At 39.1% G+C, this 17,069-nt stretch overlaps 1 protein-coding gene across 12 annotated transcripts; it reads right to left on the bottom strand.

The window, feature by feature from the left end:
- Positions 1–51: 51 nt before the first annotated feature.
- Positions 52–16,359, bottom strand: LOC127364430 (tripartite motif-containing protein 16). 12 transcript variants are annotated; one of them, XM_051401968.1, is made up of 3 exons: positions 12,700–12,972; positions 7,776–8,017; positions 52–2,631 (listed from the first exon to the last, which is right to left on the bottom strand). In XM_051401968.1, exons 1-3 carry the CDS (start codon positions 12,926–12,928, stop codon positions 1,204–1,206), a joined length of 1,899 nt encoding a protein of 632 aa, XP_051257928.1. In that variant the 5' UTR covers positions 12,929–12,972; the 3' UTR covers positions 52–1,203. The 12 variants fall into 12 exon arrangements, 9 of the variants coding, with proteins under 9 accessions (XP_051257928.1, XP_051257931.1, XP_051257927.1 ...); XR_007885023.1 differs by lacking the exons at positions 52–2,631; positions 7,776–8,017 and adding exons at positions 4,118–4,308; positions 6,221–6,487 and having other exon boundaries at positions 11,170–12,975; XR_007885022.1 differs by lacking the exons at positions 52–2,631; positions 7,776–8,017 and adding exons at positions 4,118–4,308; positions 6,221–6,695 and having other exon boundaries at positions 11,378–12,975.
- Positions 16,360–17,069: the final 710 nt, after the last annotated feature.

Raw genomic sequence — 17,069 nt, 5'->3', positions numbered from 1 at the left:
TCATATGATAATGAATGGATGATTAGAAGAATGACACTTGTAACACTCAAATCAAAGTCACAAATTTATTCCATTTTACAAATTCATCAGTTTGAAAAATTCTAAAAGATCTGTACTGCTGCAGTGATCTCACTTAAATTGCACTAAACTTAAACAAAAACAGAGAAAATGTTCATTATCATAGTTGTAACAAAAGGAAACACAATCAACAGAAATACAGACTGCATCAAATGATTAAAAAGGTTAACAGTCTCTCAGTTATTGATTATCAACTTTATTAATCACCTCTTTAATAAATCTGTCTACTTGAGCTCACACAACTCAGCACTGTCTCCCTCACCATTTATCCAAACCCAAAGTCCATGGTGATCATATTCACACACACATAAAAAAACAAAAGGCCCTATTCATACTTTGCAGTCACGTGGTTACCATGGATACCTGGCGGGCAAGAAACGCCGACTTCATCTGTCTATTATAGTACATTTCGAGTGAAGTAGATTTAAGAGACGTAATTGAAGCCAGAAAACAATCACAGTGATCTTGATTTTGGATATGGACGTTTATTTAGTTCGACAAATTCCATACCAGGACTTGAATTACAGCGTGTTATATGTCAAATCACATGAGGTAATCATTGCCTTGGTTTTTCCGTTCAGTACGTAGTACGACGTTACGACGTACAAAAGAATAAAAGCATTTAAAAAAACCTTGTAGATAATTACAACACCAGAACATTGAATTAAACAATGCAATTGTTGTTAGTTTTAATTTACTTGGATGAAAGCAAGCACAGCACTGTTTCTCCGCCTTCGCTGAATGAATGCCAGGGGAAACACTTATTTGGATTACCTACATTGGCACAACACCTGTTAAAACAACTATCTGGCATGTCGCTTTCACCTTAAAACACCAACTTTTGTATAGTAAAACTGGCGACGTCCTGGCAAGATCCTTGATTAGTTTACTGGGTTTCGTTGCTGGAAAACGATGTTCTTGCCCGCCAGCCAGTAGTTGTGACGTCACGTGCAAAGTATGAATACAGCCACCCTGGGTCAAATCACTTAAAATTGAACCTGTAAAGCTAAACTACACCCACTAGTGAACTACATCTGCATTCATGTCCTAGAGAAATTACAATACATTTTTGATACAGTATTGTAGACTTGGTTTGATACGAACCTTTCCTTGCCTCTTTAATATCTACTTGAGTTTACACAACTCAACAGTGTCTCCATTAGGACCACTGAGATAAAGTCCAGCATAGAGCGGCTGAGTGAATGTGGTCTGGACTCTGTGGAGGAGAGTCATAGTTTCTGAGACGCTGTAGAAGGACAGAATACCTGCACTGTGATCCAGATACACTCCTATTCTGGAGTATTTAGGACCCGAGATGGAAGCTGAGTGGTTGTCATGTCTGAAGAGGTAACCAGTGCGACGATGTAATATCCAAGAATTCTCATTGTATCCAAATACATATGAGTTCAAGTCCCCTGATCTGCGAATACTCTTGTAAGCAACTGCTACACCAGCATATTTACTCATCTCCACCTCCCAGTAACAACGACCAGTCAGTCCATCTTTACTCAAGACCTGAGATACGCCAATAAATCTGTCTGGATGTGGAGAATATGGTGTATTTTTGTCATTATATGTTATCTTTCTGTTCCCCTCTGATAAAACCAGAAACTTCCTTGCTGTGTTTGGATCCAGTGTGATTTGACAAGAATATTGTAAGAACTCTGCTCTGGTCGTGGGCTCCGGTTGTGAGAGTAAAACATCCATGTCCATCTCTGTCGTCTTCATCCATTCATCACAAAGAATGGCTTGTATTCTATCTCTGGCTTTTGCCACAGCCGCTGTTACATCCTCAAAGCACTGCAGACAACTGATTGTTGGTCTTGGTGAGTCTGTAGACTCAAGAAGTTGTGACAGTGAAGGGTATTTGTGAAGAAACTGGGTGTTATCCTCTGTGTGGAAGAGCTGTTCCAGCTCTACGTCTTTTCTCTTCAGCTCAGCGATCTCCTGGTTCAGCTTCTCCTGGAGCTCCTTTACCCGACTCACCTCAGTTTCCTGCTGGGATCTGATCTGCTGCTTCACATCAGAGCTTCTTTTCTCAATGACACAGATCAACTCAGTAAAAACCTTCTTACTGTGCGCGACTGCTTTATCAGCGGAGTGATTGATGGTCTTTACCTCTTTCTGAAGCTCCTTCACGTCTTTCTCTCTGACCTGGATTCTCTGCTGGATGTTTTGCCGACTTTGACTGAGCTCCTTCTGCTTCTCAGTCCTTGCTGTTGCAGCTGAGACTGTGTCGTGGCCTTTATGTTCATCCATGGAGCAGACGATACAGATACACTGCTGATCAGTGCGGCAGAAGATCTTCATCACCTCATCATGACGGGAGCAGATGGTGTCCTGAAGTTTAAAAGAGGCTTCGACAAGTTTGTGTTTTTTAAAAGTAGGAGATTCATAGTGAGGCTGGAGGTGTTGCTCACAGTAAGAAGCCAGACAAACCAGACAGGACTTAAAGGCTTTCAGCTTCCTCCCAGTGCAGACATCACAGGCTACATCTCCTGGTCCGGCATAGCAGTGATCAGCAGGAGCAGCTTGAAGTCCAATCTTCTTCGCCTCCTCCACTAACTCTGCCAACATGGTGTTTTTCACCAGCACAGGCCTCGGGATGAAAGTCTGCCTGCACTGAGGGCAGCTGTGGATTTTCTTCTGATCTTCTTCATCCCAGTGGGTTTTAATACAGTTCATGCAGTAGTTGTGTCCACAGGGAATAGTCACCGGATCCTTCAGTAGATCCAGACAGATCGAACAGCAGAATTTTACCTCGTATGTCTGATTTCCTTGCTGCGCCATTTCACCTCTCAACAATGCGGAACGTCTCAACAGTTTCACTTTCCTCACAGCTGTTACAAGCCTCACACAGGAATGCTGATCTGCATTAAAGTGGTTTGTGCCTCTCGCACGTCACAGCATATTGGTTACACCCATCTCTACACTAGCAGATCTATGAAAGGGGCGGGAATCAGGAAATAAAAAGTCAGAGTTCAGCTCTGTGTTTGAGAAAAGGGAGGGGTTATCAGTCTGCATTTAACACAAGGAAATTGAGCAGTTTGAGATTTAGCTGTATTCATAGTCTTCCTTTACTTGTTTTATAGTTGGTTTGAACAGCTGTTCTGTAAAGGTTTACAGTGGTGGTTTTAAGTTGATATATTGACCTCTTATCATGACCTTAGACAAGCCTATGAATATGTGAAATTATATTCATACATAGCTGAGATTGTGCTGCATTTTTTGATACTTCATAATCATAGCATTGTGCTTTTTGGGTTTGGTCCAGTAAAATTTGAAACAAAACATTAAAGAACTCACTATTTTCGGTCTTAGACTTTAATTATGGCAGTAAAACATCCACTGCAGTCAGTCAGGGAGATCTTGATCTGTTCATTTTATAGTGCCCTGTCCTGTCATGCTTTGCTTCATTCAAGGAAATTGAGCTGTTTCTACATTTACAGCACTCATTTTGTTTGCAGTGTGTTTAGCCATCCTGTATCCATTCACACTGGAGATTTTAAGTTTATTCCTCCTATCTTTTTCCATTTGCCACAAGCTGTGCAAACAGTAGTCAGATCTTTTACTTGCTGCGGTGAACAAACAAATACTACTGGAACAAATATTCAATTACAAGTAAAAAATGCTGCATTTAAAACCTAACTTCAGTCAAAGTAAATGCCTGTTTGTAGTAGAATGTACTCAAATATCCAAAGTGAACAAACTAAAAGTGAAGTGAAGGTAAGGTTCATTGTTGGGGGGGAACTTTTTTCCAATATATAGTCCCAATAATAAACAAATCACTATAAACTTACTCATGCAGTTAGATTTGATCATCATGGCAGGAAGACAACAGTAACTCGGACACAGCAGGTTTACATGCTGCAACTGCATTCATTTTATTTTCACAGTTCTCATCTTTTCTCTATACAAATCAGTGTTTTGGGTTATTGCCACATACCTGCACCCTGATTGCAACAAATATACACGTTTAATATCACAGATCATTATCATTAAAATACTGAAAGTACATCTTTGCTTAATTTTCAAGGAGAAGCTTTAAGAAACTTTGAACTAATAAGCTGTAAAGAAATCAGTCAATCAATCAATAAAGACAAAAGTCAGTTCCTGTGTAATATGAGGCATGGTGTGAAAGGATAACACACATACACATTCTGCATTTGATAAAAACACAAAAAGCCCAATAACCACAGCCACCCTGAGTCAAATCACTCAAATTTGAACCTGTAAAGCTAAACTACACCCACTAGTGAACTACATCTGCATTCATGTCCTACAGAAATTACAATACATTTTTGATATAGTATGGTTGACTTGGTTTGATACGAACCTATCCTTGCCTCTTTAATACTCACTCACTCAATATGTTTCTCAAAAACAGAATCTCTGGTTTCCAGACAGAATATGAGTCGTATTCATCATTCATAAGTATTTCTGCTTTTATTTTCTCTAAATGGGATGTCGGCAAATTAGCAGTGATGATGAATTTCTTATTAAATTTACATTTTTTTGTTGTTTATACGGCAACTGGAGGTCCAGCCTTTTGCTCACTGTTACAGGAATCAAACCTGTGGCTTTTAGGATACATGAAAACCTCTCACTCCTGTCACTTCCTGTTCCTTTCGTCTCACGTTAAATCTGCTCAGATTAAAACTAAGTGAGGTACTTTGAGTTATCAGTATCTCTTCCACGTAATTCTGTGAGGGCAAATTTTAAACTTTTGCTATTAATTACAACAATTACAATTAAATACAACCCAGCTAGATGATAGTAGACAGTGCTTGGTCAATGGATATTGCTTGTCTGCTACTTTTTACATTAGATTGTGACATAATGTGAATCTCCAAGATAACAATAGTGTGACGTCAAAGAGTGGAACAGGTGCAAAAGATCCACTGTGTGACTGTCTGAAGTCCTTAAAATGTAATTAGATGTCGTGTTAAAATGTAAAAGGCCAACAAGACTATCTGCTGTCAGACAAATAACTGATTATATAAGAAGTATGTTGACACTACGTATTTGTTAATAAACAATTGGAGCAAAGAAAAATGCAGATTTTAGGGAAATCACAGTGGACTAAATAGTATTTTTATGTTTTTTAGCATCTTTATTTCTGAATATTCTAAATTACAGAGAAACAGGTTGAAGTTTTTATTTTTAGTTTGACACAAAAGTTTTCAGGCGTCATCACAACTAATTTGGTGGCAACTCGTAAAAGAGAAAATGGTACATGTGGCAACTTTAATTTTAGACTGTGTACAAATGTAATGAGTAACACTAGTGTGTGTGTGTGTGTGTGTGTGTGTGTGTGTGTGTGTGTGTGTGTGTGTGTGGGAGGAAGACACACATTGAAAGAGATTCATGAACTGCTTTGTAAGAAATATTATGTGTAACCAAACATTCCAACTTTTTAATACAAATAAAACTTTGAGACATTTCAGTAATATTTTGATTCGATTATTTTTCTTCTTTGTTTTTGTATTCATTCTTACCGAATTCGAAAAAACCCTCCAGATATCTTATTTTTATCACAGTTTGATGTTGAGGTGACAACGTTTAATCAAAACAAACATCTAAAAATAACATTCATAAAAGATTGAAGGTGGTATTTCATAGTCTTTATGTATTTTAAGTATTTTGTAGTTATGGACATATGTTTAGACTTGTTACATTAAGGTAATTAACTTTGTTTGTTAAGATTGGTGCATTAATAATTCAGCGTTTCTACATCTTCATTCATATGATAATGAATGGATGATTAGAAGAATGACACTTGTAACACTCAAATCAAAGTCACAAATTTATTCCATTTTACAAATTCATCATAGTATGAAAAATACTAAAAGATCTGCACTGCTGCAGTGATCTCACTTAAATTGCATTAAACTTATCCAAAAACAGAGAAAATGTTCATTATCATAGTTGTAACCACACAGAAATACAATCAACAGAAATACAGACTGCACCAAATGATTAAAAAGGTTAACAGTCTCTCAATTATTGATTATCAGCTTTATTAATCACCTCTTTAATAAATCTGTTTACTTAAGCCAAAGTCCATGATGATCATATTCACACACATAAAAAACAACAGGCCCTATACAGTCTCCCTGGGTCAAATCACTTAAAATTGAACCTGTAAAGCTAAACTACACCCACTAGTGAACTACATCTGCATTCATGTCCTACAGAAATTACTATACATTTTTGATACAGTATTGTAGACTTGGTTTGATATGAACTTATCCTTGCCTCTTTAATACCTACTTGAGTTTACACAACTTAACAGTGTGTCCGTTACGACCGCCATGAAACAGTCCAGCATAGAGCGGCTGAGTGAATGTGGTCTGGACTCTGTGGAGGAGAGTCATAGTTTCTGAGACGCTGTAGAAGGACAGAATACCTGCACTGTGATCCAGATACACTCCTATTCTGGAGGATTTAGGACCCGAGATGGAAGCTGAGTGTTTGTCATGTATGAAGACGTAACCACTGCCACAATGTAACATCCAAGAATTCTCATTTTGTCCAAATACAAAGGAATTTATGTCCCCTGATCTGTGAATACTCTTGTAAGCGACTGCTACTCCAGCATTACTGCTCATCTCCACCTCCCAGTAACAACGACCAGTCTGTCCATCTTTACTCAAGACCTGAGGTATGTAAATAAATCTGTCTGGATGTGCAGAATATGGTTTATTATTGTTATTAGCTGTTATCTTTCTGTTCCCCTCTGATAAAACCAGCCAATTGTTTGCTGTGTTTGGATCCAGTGTGATTTGACACGAATATTGTAAGAACTCTGCTCTGGTTGTGGGCTCCGGTTGTGAGAGTAAAACATCCATGTCCATCTCTGTCGTCTTCATCCATTCATCACAAAGAATGGCTTGTATTCTATCTCTGGCTTTTGCCACAGCCGCTGTTACATCCTCAAAGCACTGCAGACAACTGATTTTTGGTCTTGGTGAGTCTGTAGACTCAAGAAGTTGTGACAGTGAGGGGTATTTGTGAAGAAACTGGGTGTTATCCTCTGTGCGGAAGAGCTGTTCCAGCTCTACGTCTTTTCTCTTCAGCTCAGCGATCTCCTGGTTCAGCTTCTCCTGGAGCTCCTTTACCCGACTCACCTCAGTTTCCTGCTGGGATCTGATCTGCTGCTTCACATCAGAGCTTCTTTTCTCAATGACACAGATCAACTCAGTAAAAACCTTCTCACTGTGCTCCACTGCTTTATTGGCGGAGTGATTGATGGTCTTTACCTCTTTCTGAAGATCCTTCACGTCTTTCTCTCGGACCTGGAGTCTCTGCTGGATGTTTTGCCGACTTTGACTGAGCTCCTTCTGCTTCTCAGTCCTTGCTGTTGCAGCTGAGACTGTGTCGTGGCCTTTATGTTCATCCATGGAGCAGACGATACAGATACACTGCTGATCAGTGCGGCAGAAGATCTTCATCACCTCATCATGACGGGAGCAGATGGTGTCCTGAAGTTTAAAAGAGGCTTCGACAAGTTTGTGTTTTTTAAAAGTAGGAGATTCATAGTGAGGCTGGAGGTGTTGCTCACAGTAAGAAGCCAGACAAACCAGACAGGACTTAAAGGCTTTCAGCTTTCTCCCACTGCAGACATCACAGGCTACATCTCCTGGTCCGGCATAGCAGTGATCAGCAGGAGCAGCTTGAAGTCCAATATTTTTCACTTCCTCCACTAACTCTGCCAACATGGTGTTTTTCACCAGCACAGGCCTCGGGGTGAAAGTCTTTCGACACTGAGGGCAGCTGTGGATTTTCTTCTGATCTTCTTCATCCCAGTGGGTTTTAATACAGTTCATGCAGTAGTTGTGTCCACAGGGAATAGTCACCGGATCCTTCAGTAGATCCAGACAGATCGAACAGCAGAATTTTACCTCGTGTGTCTGATTTCCTTGCTGCGCCATTTCACCTCTCAACAACTAGGAATGTCTCAACAGTTTCACTTTACTCACAGCTATTACAAGCGTCACACAGGAATGCTGATCTGCATTAAAGTGGTTTGTGCCTGTTGCGCTTCACAGCATGTTGGTAACACCCATCTCTACACTGCCCTGTCCTGTCATGCTTTGCTTCATTCAAGGAAATTGAGCTTTTACTACATTTACAGCACTCATTTTGTTTGCAGTGTGTTTAGCCATCCTGTATCCATTCACACTGGAGATTTTAAGTTTATCCCTCCTATCTTTTTCCATTTCCAGTAGTCAGATCTTTTACTTGCTGCAGGGAAAGCACAAATACTACTTGAACAAATATTCAATTACAAGTAAAAAATGCTGCATTGAAAACTTAACTTCAGTCAAAGTAAATGCCTGTTTGTAGTAGAATGTACTCAAATATCCAAAGTGAACATACTAAAAGTGAAGTGAAGGTAAGGTTCATTGTTGGGGGGAACTTTTTTCCAATATATAGTCCCAATAATAAACAAATCACTATAAACTTACTCATGCAGTTAGATTTGATCATCATGGCAGGAAGACAGCAGTAACTCAGACACAGCAGGTTTACATGATGCAACTGCATTCATTTTATTTTCACAGTTCTCATCTTTTCTCTATACAAATCAGGGTTTTCGTTTATTGCCACATACCTGCACCCTGATTGCAACAAATATACACGTTTAATATCAACACACATTACATTACAGATCATTATCATTAAAATACTCAAAGTACATCTTTGCTTAATTTTCAAGGAGCAGCTTTAAGAAACTTTGAACCAATAAGCTGTAAAGAAATCAGTCAATCAATCAATAAAGACAAAAGTCAGTTCCTGTGTAATATGAGGCATGGTGTGAAAGGATAACACATATACACATTCTGAATTTGATAAAAACACAAAAAAGCCCAATAACCACAACCACCCTGAGTCAAATCACTCAAATTTGAACCTGTAAAGCTAAACTACACCCACTAGTGAACTACATCTGCATTCATGTCCTACAGAAATTACTATACATTTTTGATATAGTATTGTAGACTTGGTTTGATATGAACATATCCTTGCCTCTTTAATACTCACTCACTCAATATGTTTCTCAAAAACAGAATCTCTGGTTTCCAGACAGAATATGAGTCGTATTCATCATTCATAAGTATTTCTGCTTTTATTTTCTCTAAATGGGATGTCGGCAAATTAGCAGTGATGATGAATTTCTTATTAAATTTACATTTTTTTGTTGTTTATACGGCAACTGGAGGTCCAGCCTTTTGCTCACTGTTACGGGGATCAAACCTGTGGCTTTTAGGATACATGAAAACCTCTCACTCCTGTCACTTTCTGTTCCTTTTGTCTCACGTTAAATCTGCTCTGATTAAAACTAAGTGAGGTACCTAGAGTTATCAGTATCTCTTCCACGTAATTCTGTGAGGGCAAATTTTAAACTTTTGCTATTAATTACAACAATTACAATTAAATACAACCCAGCTAGATGATAGTAGACAGTGCTTGGTTAATGGATTATGCTTGTCTGCTACTTTTTACATTAGATTGTGACATAATTTGAATCTCCAAGATAACAATAGTGTGACGTCAAAGAGTGGAACAGGTGCAAAAGATCCACTGTGTGACCGTCCAAAGTCCTTAAAATGTAATTAGATGTCGTGTTAAAATGCAAAAGGCCATCAAGACTATCTGCTGTCAGACAAATAACTGATTATATAAGAAGTATGTTCACACTACGTATTTGTTAATAAACAGTTTGAGCACAGAAAACGCAGATTTTAGGGAAATCACAGTGGACTAAATAGTATTTTTATGTTTTTTAGCGTCTTTATTTCTGAATATTCTAAATTACAGACAAACAGGTTGAAGTTTTTATTTTTAGTTTGACACAAAAGTTTTCAGGCGTCATCACAACTAATTTGGTGGCAACTCATCAAAGAGAAAATGGTACATGTGGCATCTTTAACCTATTAGACTGTGTACAAATGTAATGACTGTAACACTCATTTGTGTGTGTGTGTGTGTGTGTGTGTGTGTGTGTGTGTGTGTGTGTGTGTGTGTGTGTGTGTGTGTGTTTGTGTGAGGGAGGAAGACACACATTGAAAGAGATTCATGAACTGCTTTGTAAGAAATATTATGTGTAACCAAACATTCCAACTTTTTAATACAAATAAAACTTTGAGACATTTCAGTAATATTTTAATTTGATTATTTTTCTTCTTTCTTTTTGTATTCGTTCTTACCGAATTGGAAAAAACCCTCCAGATATCTTATTTTTATCACAGTTTGATGTTGAGGTGACAACATTTAATCAAAACAAACATCTAAAAATAACATTCATTAAAGATTGAAGGTGGTATTTCATAGTCTTTATGTATTTTAAGTATTTTGTAGTTCTGGACATATGTTTAGACTTGTTACATTAAGTAAATTAACTTTGTTTGTTAAGATTGGTGCATTAATAATTCAGCGTTTCTACATCTTCATTCATATGAAAATAAATGGATGATTAGAAGAATGACACTTGTAACACTCAAATCAAAGTCACAAATTTATTTCGTTTTACGAATTCATCATAGTTTGAAAAATACTAAAAGATCTGCACTGCTGCATTGATCTCACTTAAATTGCACTAAACTTATCCAAAACCAGAGAAAATGTTCATTATCATAGTTGCAACAACACAGAAATACAATCAAAAGAAATACAGACTGCACCAAATGATTAAAAAGGTTAACAGTCTCTCAATTATTGATTATCAGCTTTATTAATCACCTCTTTAATAAATCTGTCTACTTGAGCTCACACAACTCAGCACTGTCTCCCTCACCATTTATCCAAACCCAAAGTCCATGATGATCATGTTCACACATACATAAAAACAAAAGGCCCTATACATTCTCCCTGGGTCAAACTACTTGAGCCTGTAAAGCTAAACCACACCCACTTGTGAATGAACCTTTCCTTGCCTCTTTAAAACCTACTTGAGTTTACACAACTCCACAGTGTCTCCATTAAGACCACTGAAATAAAGTCCAGCATAGAGCGGCTGAGTGAATGTGGTCTGGACTCTGTGGAGGAGAGTCATAGTTTCTGTGACGCTGTAGAAGGACAGAATACCTGCGCTGTGATCCAGATACACTCCTATTCTGGAGGATTTAGGACCCGAGATGGAAGCTGAGTGATTGTCATGTATGAAGTTGTAACCATTGCCACAATTTAATCCCCAAGAATTCTCATTGTATCCAAATACATGTGCATTATAGTCCCCTGATCTGTGAATACCCTTGTAAGCAACTGCTACTCCAGCATTTCTGCTCATCTCCACCTCCCAATAACAACGACCAGTCAGTCCATCTTTACTCAAGACCTGAGTTATGTGAATAAATCTGTCTGGATGTGGAGAATATGGTGTATTTTTGTTATTATATGTTATCTTTCTGTTCCCCTCTGATAAAACCAGAAATGTGTTTGGTGTGTTTGGATCCAGTGTGATTTGACACGAATATTGTAAGAACTCAGCTCTGGTTGTGGGCTCCGGTTGTGAGAGTAAAACATCCATGTCCATCTCTGTCGTCTTCATCCATTCATCACAAAGAATGGCTTGTATTCTATCTCTGGCTTTTGCCACAGCCACTGTTACATCCTCAAAGCACTGCAGACAACTGATATTTGGTCTTGGTGAGTCTGTAGACTCAGAAAGTTGTGACAGTGAGGGGTATTTGTGAAGAAACTGGGTGTTATCCTCTGTGCGGAAGAGCTGTTCCAGCTCTACGTCTTTTCTCTTCAGCTCAGCGATCTCCTGGTTCAGCTTCTCCTGGAGCTCCTTTACCCGACTCACCTCAGTTTCCTGCTGGGATCTGATCTGCTGCTTCACATCAGAGCTTCTTTTCTCAATGACACGGATCAACTCAGTAAAAACCTTCTCACTGTGCTCCACTGCTTTATCAGCGGAGTGGTTGATAGTCTCCACTTCTTGTTGAAGCTCCTTCAGATCTTTCTCTCTGACCTGGATTCTCTGCTGGATGTTTTGCCGACTTTGACTGAGCTCCTTCTGCTTCTCAGTCCTTGCTGTTGCAGCTGAGACTGTGTCATGGCCTTTATGTTCATCCATGGAGCAGACAATACAGATACACTGCAGATCAGTGCGGCAGAAGATCTTCATCACCTCATCATGACGGGAGCAGATGGTGTCCTGAAGTTTAAAAGAGGCTTCGACAAGTTTGTGTTTTTTAAAAGTGGGAGATTCATAGTGAGGCTGGAGGTGTTGCTCACAGTAAGAAGCCAGACAAACCAGACAGGACTTGAAGGCTTTCAGCTTCCTCCCAGTGCAGACATCACAGGCTACATCTCCTGGTCCGGCATAGCAGTGATCAGCAGGAGCAGCTTGAAGTCCAATCTTCTTCACTTCCTCCACTAACTCTGCCAACATGTTGTTTTTCACCAGCACAGGCCTCGGGATGAAAGTCTTTCGACACTGAGGGCAGCTGTGGATTTTCTTCTGATCTTCTTCATCCCAGTGGGTTTTAATACAGTTGATGCAGTAGTTGTGTCCACAGGGAATAGTCACTGGATCCTTCAGTAGATCCAAACAGATCGAACAGCAGAATTTTACCTCGTGTGTCTGATTTCCTTGCTGCGCCATTTCACCTCTCAACAACAGGGAATGACTCAACAGTTTCACTTTCCTCACAGCTATTACAAGTGTCACACAGGAATGCTGATCTGCATTAAAGTGGTTTGTGCCTCTCGCCCTTCCCAGCATGTTGGTTACACCCATTTCTACACTAGCAGATCTATGAAAGGGGCGGGAATCAGGAAATATAAAGTCAGAGTTCAACTCTGTGTTTGAGAAAAGGGAGGGGTTATCAGTCTGCATTTAACACAAGGAAATGGAGCAGTTTGAGATTTAGCTGTATTCATAGTCTTCTTTTACTTGTTTTATAGTTGGTTTGAACAGCTGTTCTGTACAGGTTTACAGTGGTGGTTTTACGTTGATATATTGACCTTTTATCATGACCTTAGACAAGCCTATGAATATGTGAAATTATATTCATACATAGCTGAGATTGCGCTGCATTTTTTGATACTTCATAATCATAGCTTTGTGCTTTTTGGGTTTGGTCCAGTAAAATTTGAAACAAAATATTAAAGAAGTCACTATGTCCGGTCTTAGACTTTAATTTTGGCAGTAAAACATCCACTGCAGACAGTCAGGGAGATTTTGATCTGTTCATTTTATAGTGCCCTGTCCTGTCATGCTTTGCTTCATTCAAGGAAATTGAGCTGTTTCTACATTTACAGCACTCATTTTGTTTGCAGTTTGTTTAGCCATCCTGTATCCATTCACACTGGAGATTTTAAGTTTATACCTCCTATCTTTTTCCATTTGTCACCAGCTGTGCAAGCAGTAGTCAGATCTTTTACTTGCTGCGGTGAAAGCACAAATACTACTGGAACAAATATTCAATTACAAGTAAAAAATGCTGCATTTAAAACTTAACTTCAGTCAAAGTAAATGCCTGTTTGTAGTAGAATGTACTCAAATATCCAAAGTGAACATACTAAAAGTGAAGTAAAGTTAAAGTTGATGTAAGGTTGGAACGTTTTCAATATATAGTCAAAATAAACAAATCACTTTATAAACTTACTCATGCAGTTAGATTTGATCATCATGGTAGGAAGAAAACAGTAACTCGGACACAGCAGGTTTACATGATGCAACTGCATTCATTTTATTTTCACAGTTCTCATCTTTTCTCTATACAAATCAGGGTTTTTGTTTATTTCCAAATACCTGCACCCTGATTGCAACAAATATACACGTTTAATATCAACACACATCACATTACAGATCATTATTAGCATTAAAACATGTCTAAAACATGTACTCAAGACATTGTTGTTCTTACTTCTCCTTACAATTTAACCTAGGACTAGTTTTCCTAAAAGCATCTCAACGTAACTCAGACGTGAAACAGCTGCATTTTCATTTTCATTTTAAAATACTCAAAGTACATCTTTGCTTAATTTTCAAGGAACAGCATTGAGAAACTTTGAACTAATAATCTGTAAAGAAATCACACGTTTTTATAAAGCTAATGTCAAAAGGCTTTTTTCTTTATATTGCCAACAGGTTTAAGGGCTTCGTCTAGACATTTGACGAACTGGATTGTCATCAAAATGAAAATATGTGACAATCTTTGTACTGAGACGGTATTGTAAAATTATTCAGCACACATGCTCAAGCTTTTTAATGTTTTAGCTGACTGAACTTGGCATAAATAAACTTCAAACTGAGACATTTGTTTTAGGATAACCAGCCCAGTTTGATTCAAAATCCTAGTTTATCTACTGCAATCAATAAAGACAAAAATCAGTTCCTGTGTAATATGAGGCATGGTGTGAAAGGATAACACATACACATTCTGCATTTGATAAAACAAAAAGCCCAATAACCACAGCCACCCTGGGTCAAATCACTCAAATTCTAACCTGTAAAGCTAAACTACAGCCACTAGTGAACTACATCTGCATTCATGTCCTACAGAAATTACAATCCATTTTTGATATAGTATTGTAGACTTGGTTTGATACGGCCCTATCTTTGCCTATTTAATATCTACTTGAGTTAACACAACTCAACAGTGTCTCCATTAAGACCACCTAGAAAAAGTCCAGCATAGAGCGGCTGAGTGAATGTGGTCTGGACTCTGTGGAGGAGAGTCATAGTTTCTGAGACGCTGTAGAAGGACAGAATACCTGCACTGTGATCCAGATACACTCCTATTCTGGAGGATTTAGGACCCAAGATGGAAATTTGGTGTTTGTCATGTCTGAAGACGTAACCATCGCCATAATGTAATATCCAAGAATTCTCATTGTATCCAAATACATGTGCATCATAGTCCCCTGATCTGTGAATACCCTTGTAAGCGACTGCTACTCCAGCATTTCTGCTCGTCTCCACCTCCCAATAACAACGACCAGTCAGTCCATCTTTACTCAAGACCTGAGGTATGTAAATAAATCTGTCTGGATGTGCAGAATATGGTTTAGTTTGTGTATTATATGTTATCTTTCTGTTCCCCTCTGATAAAACCAGAAATGTGTTTGGTGTGTTTGGATCCAGTGTGATTTGACACGAATATTGTAAGAACTCAGCTCTGGTTGTGGGCTCCGGTTGTGAGAGTAAAACATCCATGTCCATCTCTGTCGTCTTCATCCATTCATCACAAAGAATGGCTTGTATTCTATCTCTGGCTTTTGCCACGGTCGCTTTTACATCCTCAAAGCACTGCAGACAACTGACATTTGGTCTTGGTGGTCTGTAGACTCAGAAGTTGAGACAGTGAGGGGTATTTGTGAAGAAACTGGGTGTTATCCTCTGTGCGGAAGGCTGTTGTCTATCTTTTTTTAGCTCGCAATCTCCTGGTTCAGCTTCTCCTGGAGATCCTTTACCCGACTCACCTCAGTTTCCTGCTGGGATCTGATCTGCTGTTTCACATCAGAGCTTCTTTTCTCAATGACACGGATCAACTCAGTAAAAACCTTCTCACTGTGCTCCACTGCTTTATCAGCGGAGTGATTGATGGTCTTTACCTCTTTCTGAAGCTCCTTCAGATCTTTCTCTCTGACCTGGATTCTCTGCTGGATGTTTTGCCGACTTTGACTGAGCTCCTTCTGCTTCTCAGTCCTTGCTGTTGCAGCTGAGACTGTGTCGTGGCCTTTATGTTCATCCATGGAGCAGACGATACAGATACACTGCTGATCAGTGCGGCAGAAGATCTTCATCACCTCATCATGACGGGAGCAGATGGTGTCCTGAAGTTTAAAAGAGGCTTCGACAAGTTTGTGTTTTTTAAAAGTAGGAGATTCATAGTGAGGCTGGAGGTGTTGCTCACAGTAAGAACCCCAGACAAACCAGACAGGACTTGAAGGCTTTCAGCTTCCTCCCACTGCAGACATCACAGGCTACATCTCCTGGTCCGGCATAGCAGTGATCAGCAGGAGCAGCTTGAAGTCCAATCTTCTTCACTTCCTCCACTAACTCTGCCAACATGGTGTTTTTCACCAGCACAGGCCTCGGGATGAAAGTCTTTCGACACTGAGGGCACCTGTGGATTTTCTTCTGATCTTCTTCATCCCAGGAAGTTTTAATACAGTTCATACAGTAGTTGTGTCCACAGGGAATAGTCACCGGATCCTTCAGTAGATCCAGACAGATCGAACAGCAGAATTTTATGTCGTATGTCTGATTTCCTTGCTGCGCCATATTCCACTACTCAACAACAGGGAATGACTAAACAGTTTAACTTCCCTCACAGCTATTAAAAGCGTGACACCATAAGCCAAAATGTATTTTCTTTGCACTTTGATTTGCAGCCATTTGGCTTGCATGTTGCATAATCAATCACCAATCCTGTTACTGGCAGATCTATAAAAGGGGCAGGAACTAGGAAATATTTAGCCAGAGCTAACTGTGTTTGAGACAAACGGAGGAGTTAACAGTCTTTATCTACTTAAAAGAAAAGGAGTGGTTTGAACCTTGGTAGCACTTATGAGCCTTATTTAGACGTGTACATTCAGTTTGAACTTTGTCTTTAATGTTCTACACTCCTTTAAACCTTTCAGATTGAGCTTTGGTAAGCCTTGATAACACAGTTGAGCTCCAACTGATCACAGTCAGGTGGTCAGCGGTGAAGCAAAGCAGGAAAAAAGGTACTGATTAGAAGTTAATAGGCATGTGTTCGAAATAATTTCACTTTGAACTTTACTTTTCAGAAATCAGAAACTTATGCTGCTCTGTTACATTTAATAGTATCATATATTTGACTTTGCACTGCAAGAGAATTAGTGAGGTCTAACCCTGATGTTGGATGATAAGGCCTGGCTCACAGACAGGGTTCAAGTTCTTCCAAAGGTGTTGGATGGGGTCCAAATCGAAGTCAAATCTAGACAATAAGAGATCAAAGACAATAATTTCTTCATGGACCTGGCTTTGTGCCCAGAAGCTCTGG

This window comes from Dicentrarchus labrax, unplaced genomic scaffold (genome assembly GCF_905237075.1).
Source record: "Dicentrarchus labrax unplaced genomic scaffold, dlabrax2021, whole genome shotgun sequence".
NCBI classification, from domain to species: domain Eukaryota; kingdom Metazoa; phylum Chordata; class Actinopteri; family Moronidae; genus Dicentrarchus; species Dicentrarchus labrax.
Note: the sequence above shows the minus strand (reverse complement) of the source record. Positions and strands in the feature narration are given on the sequence as shown.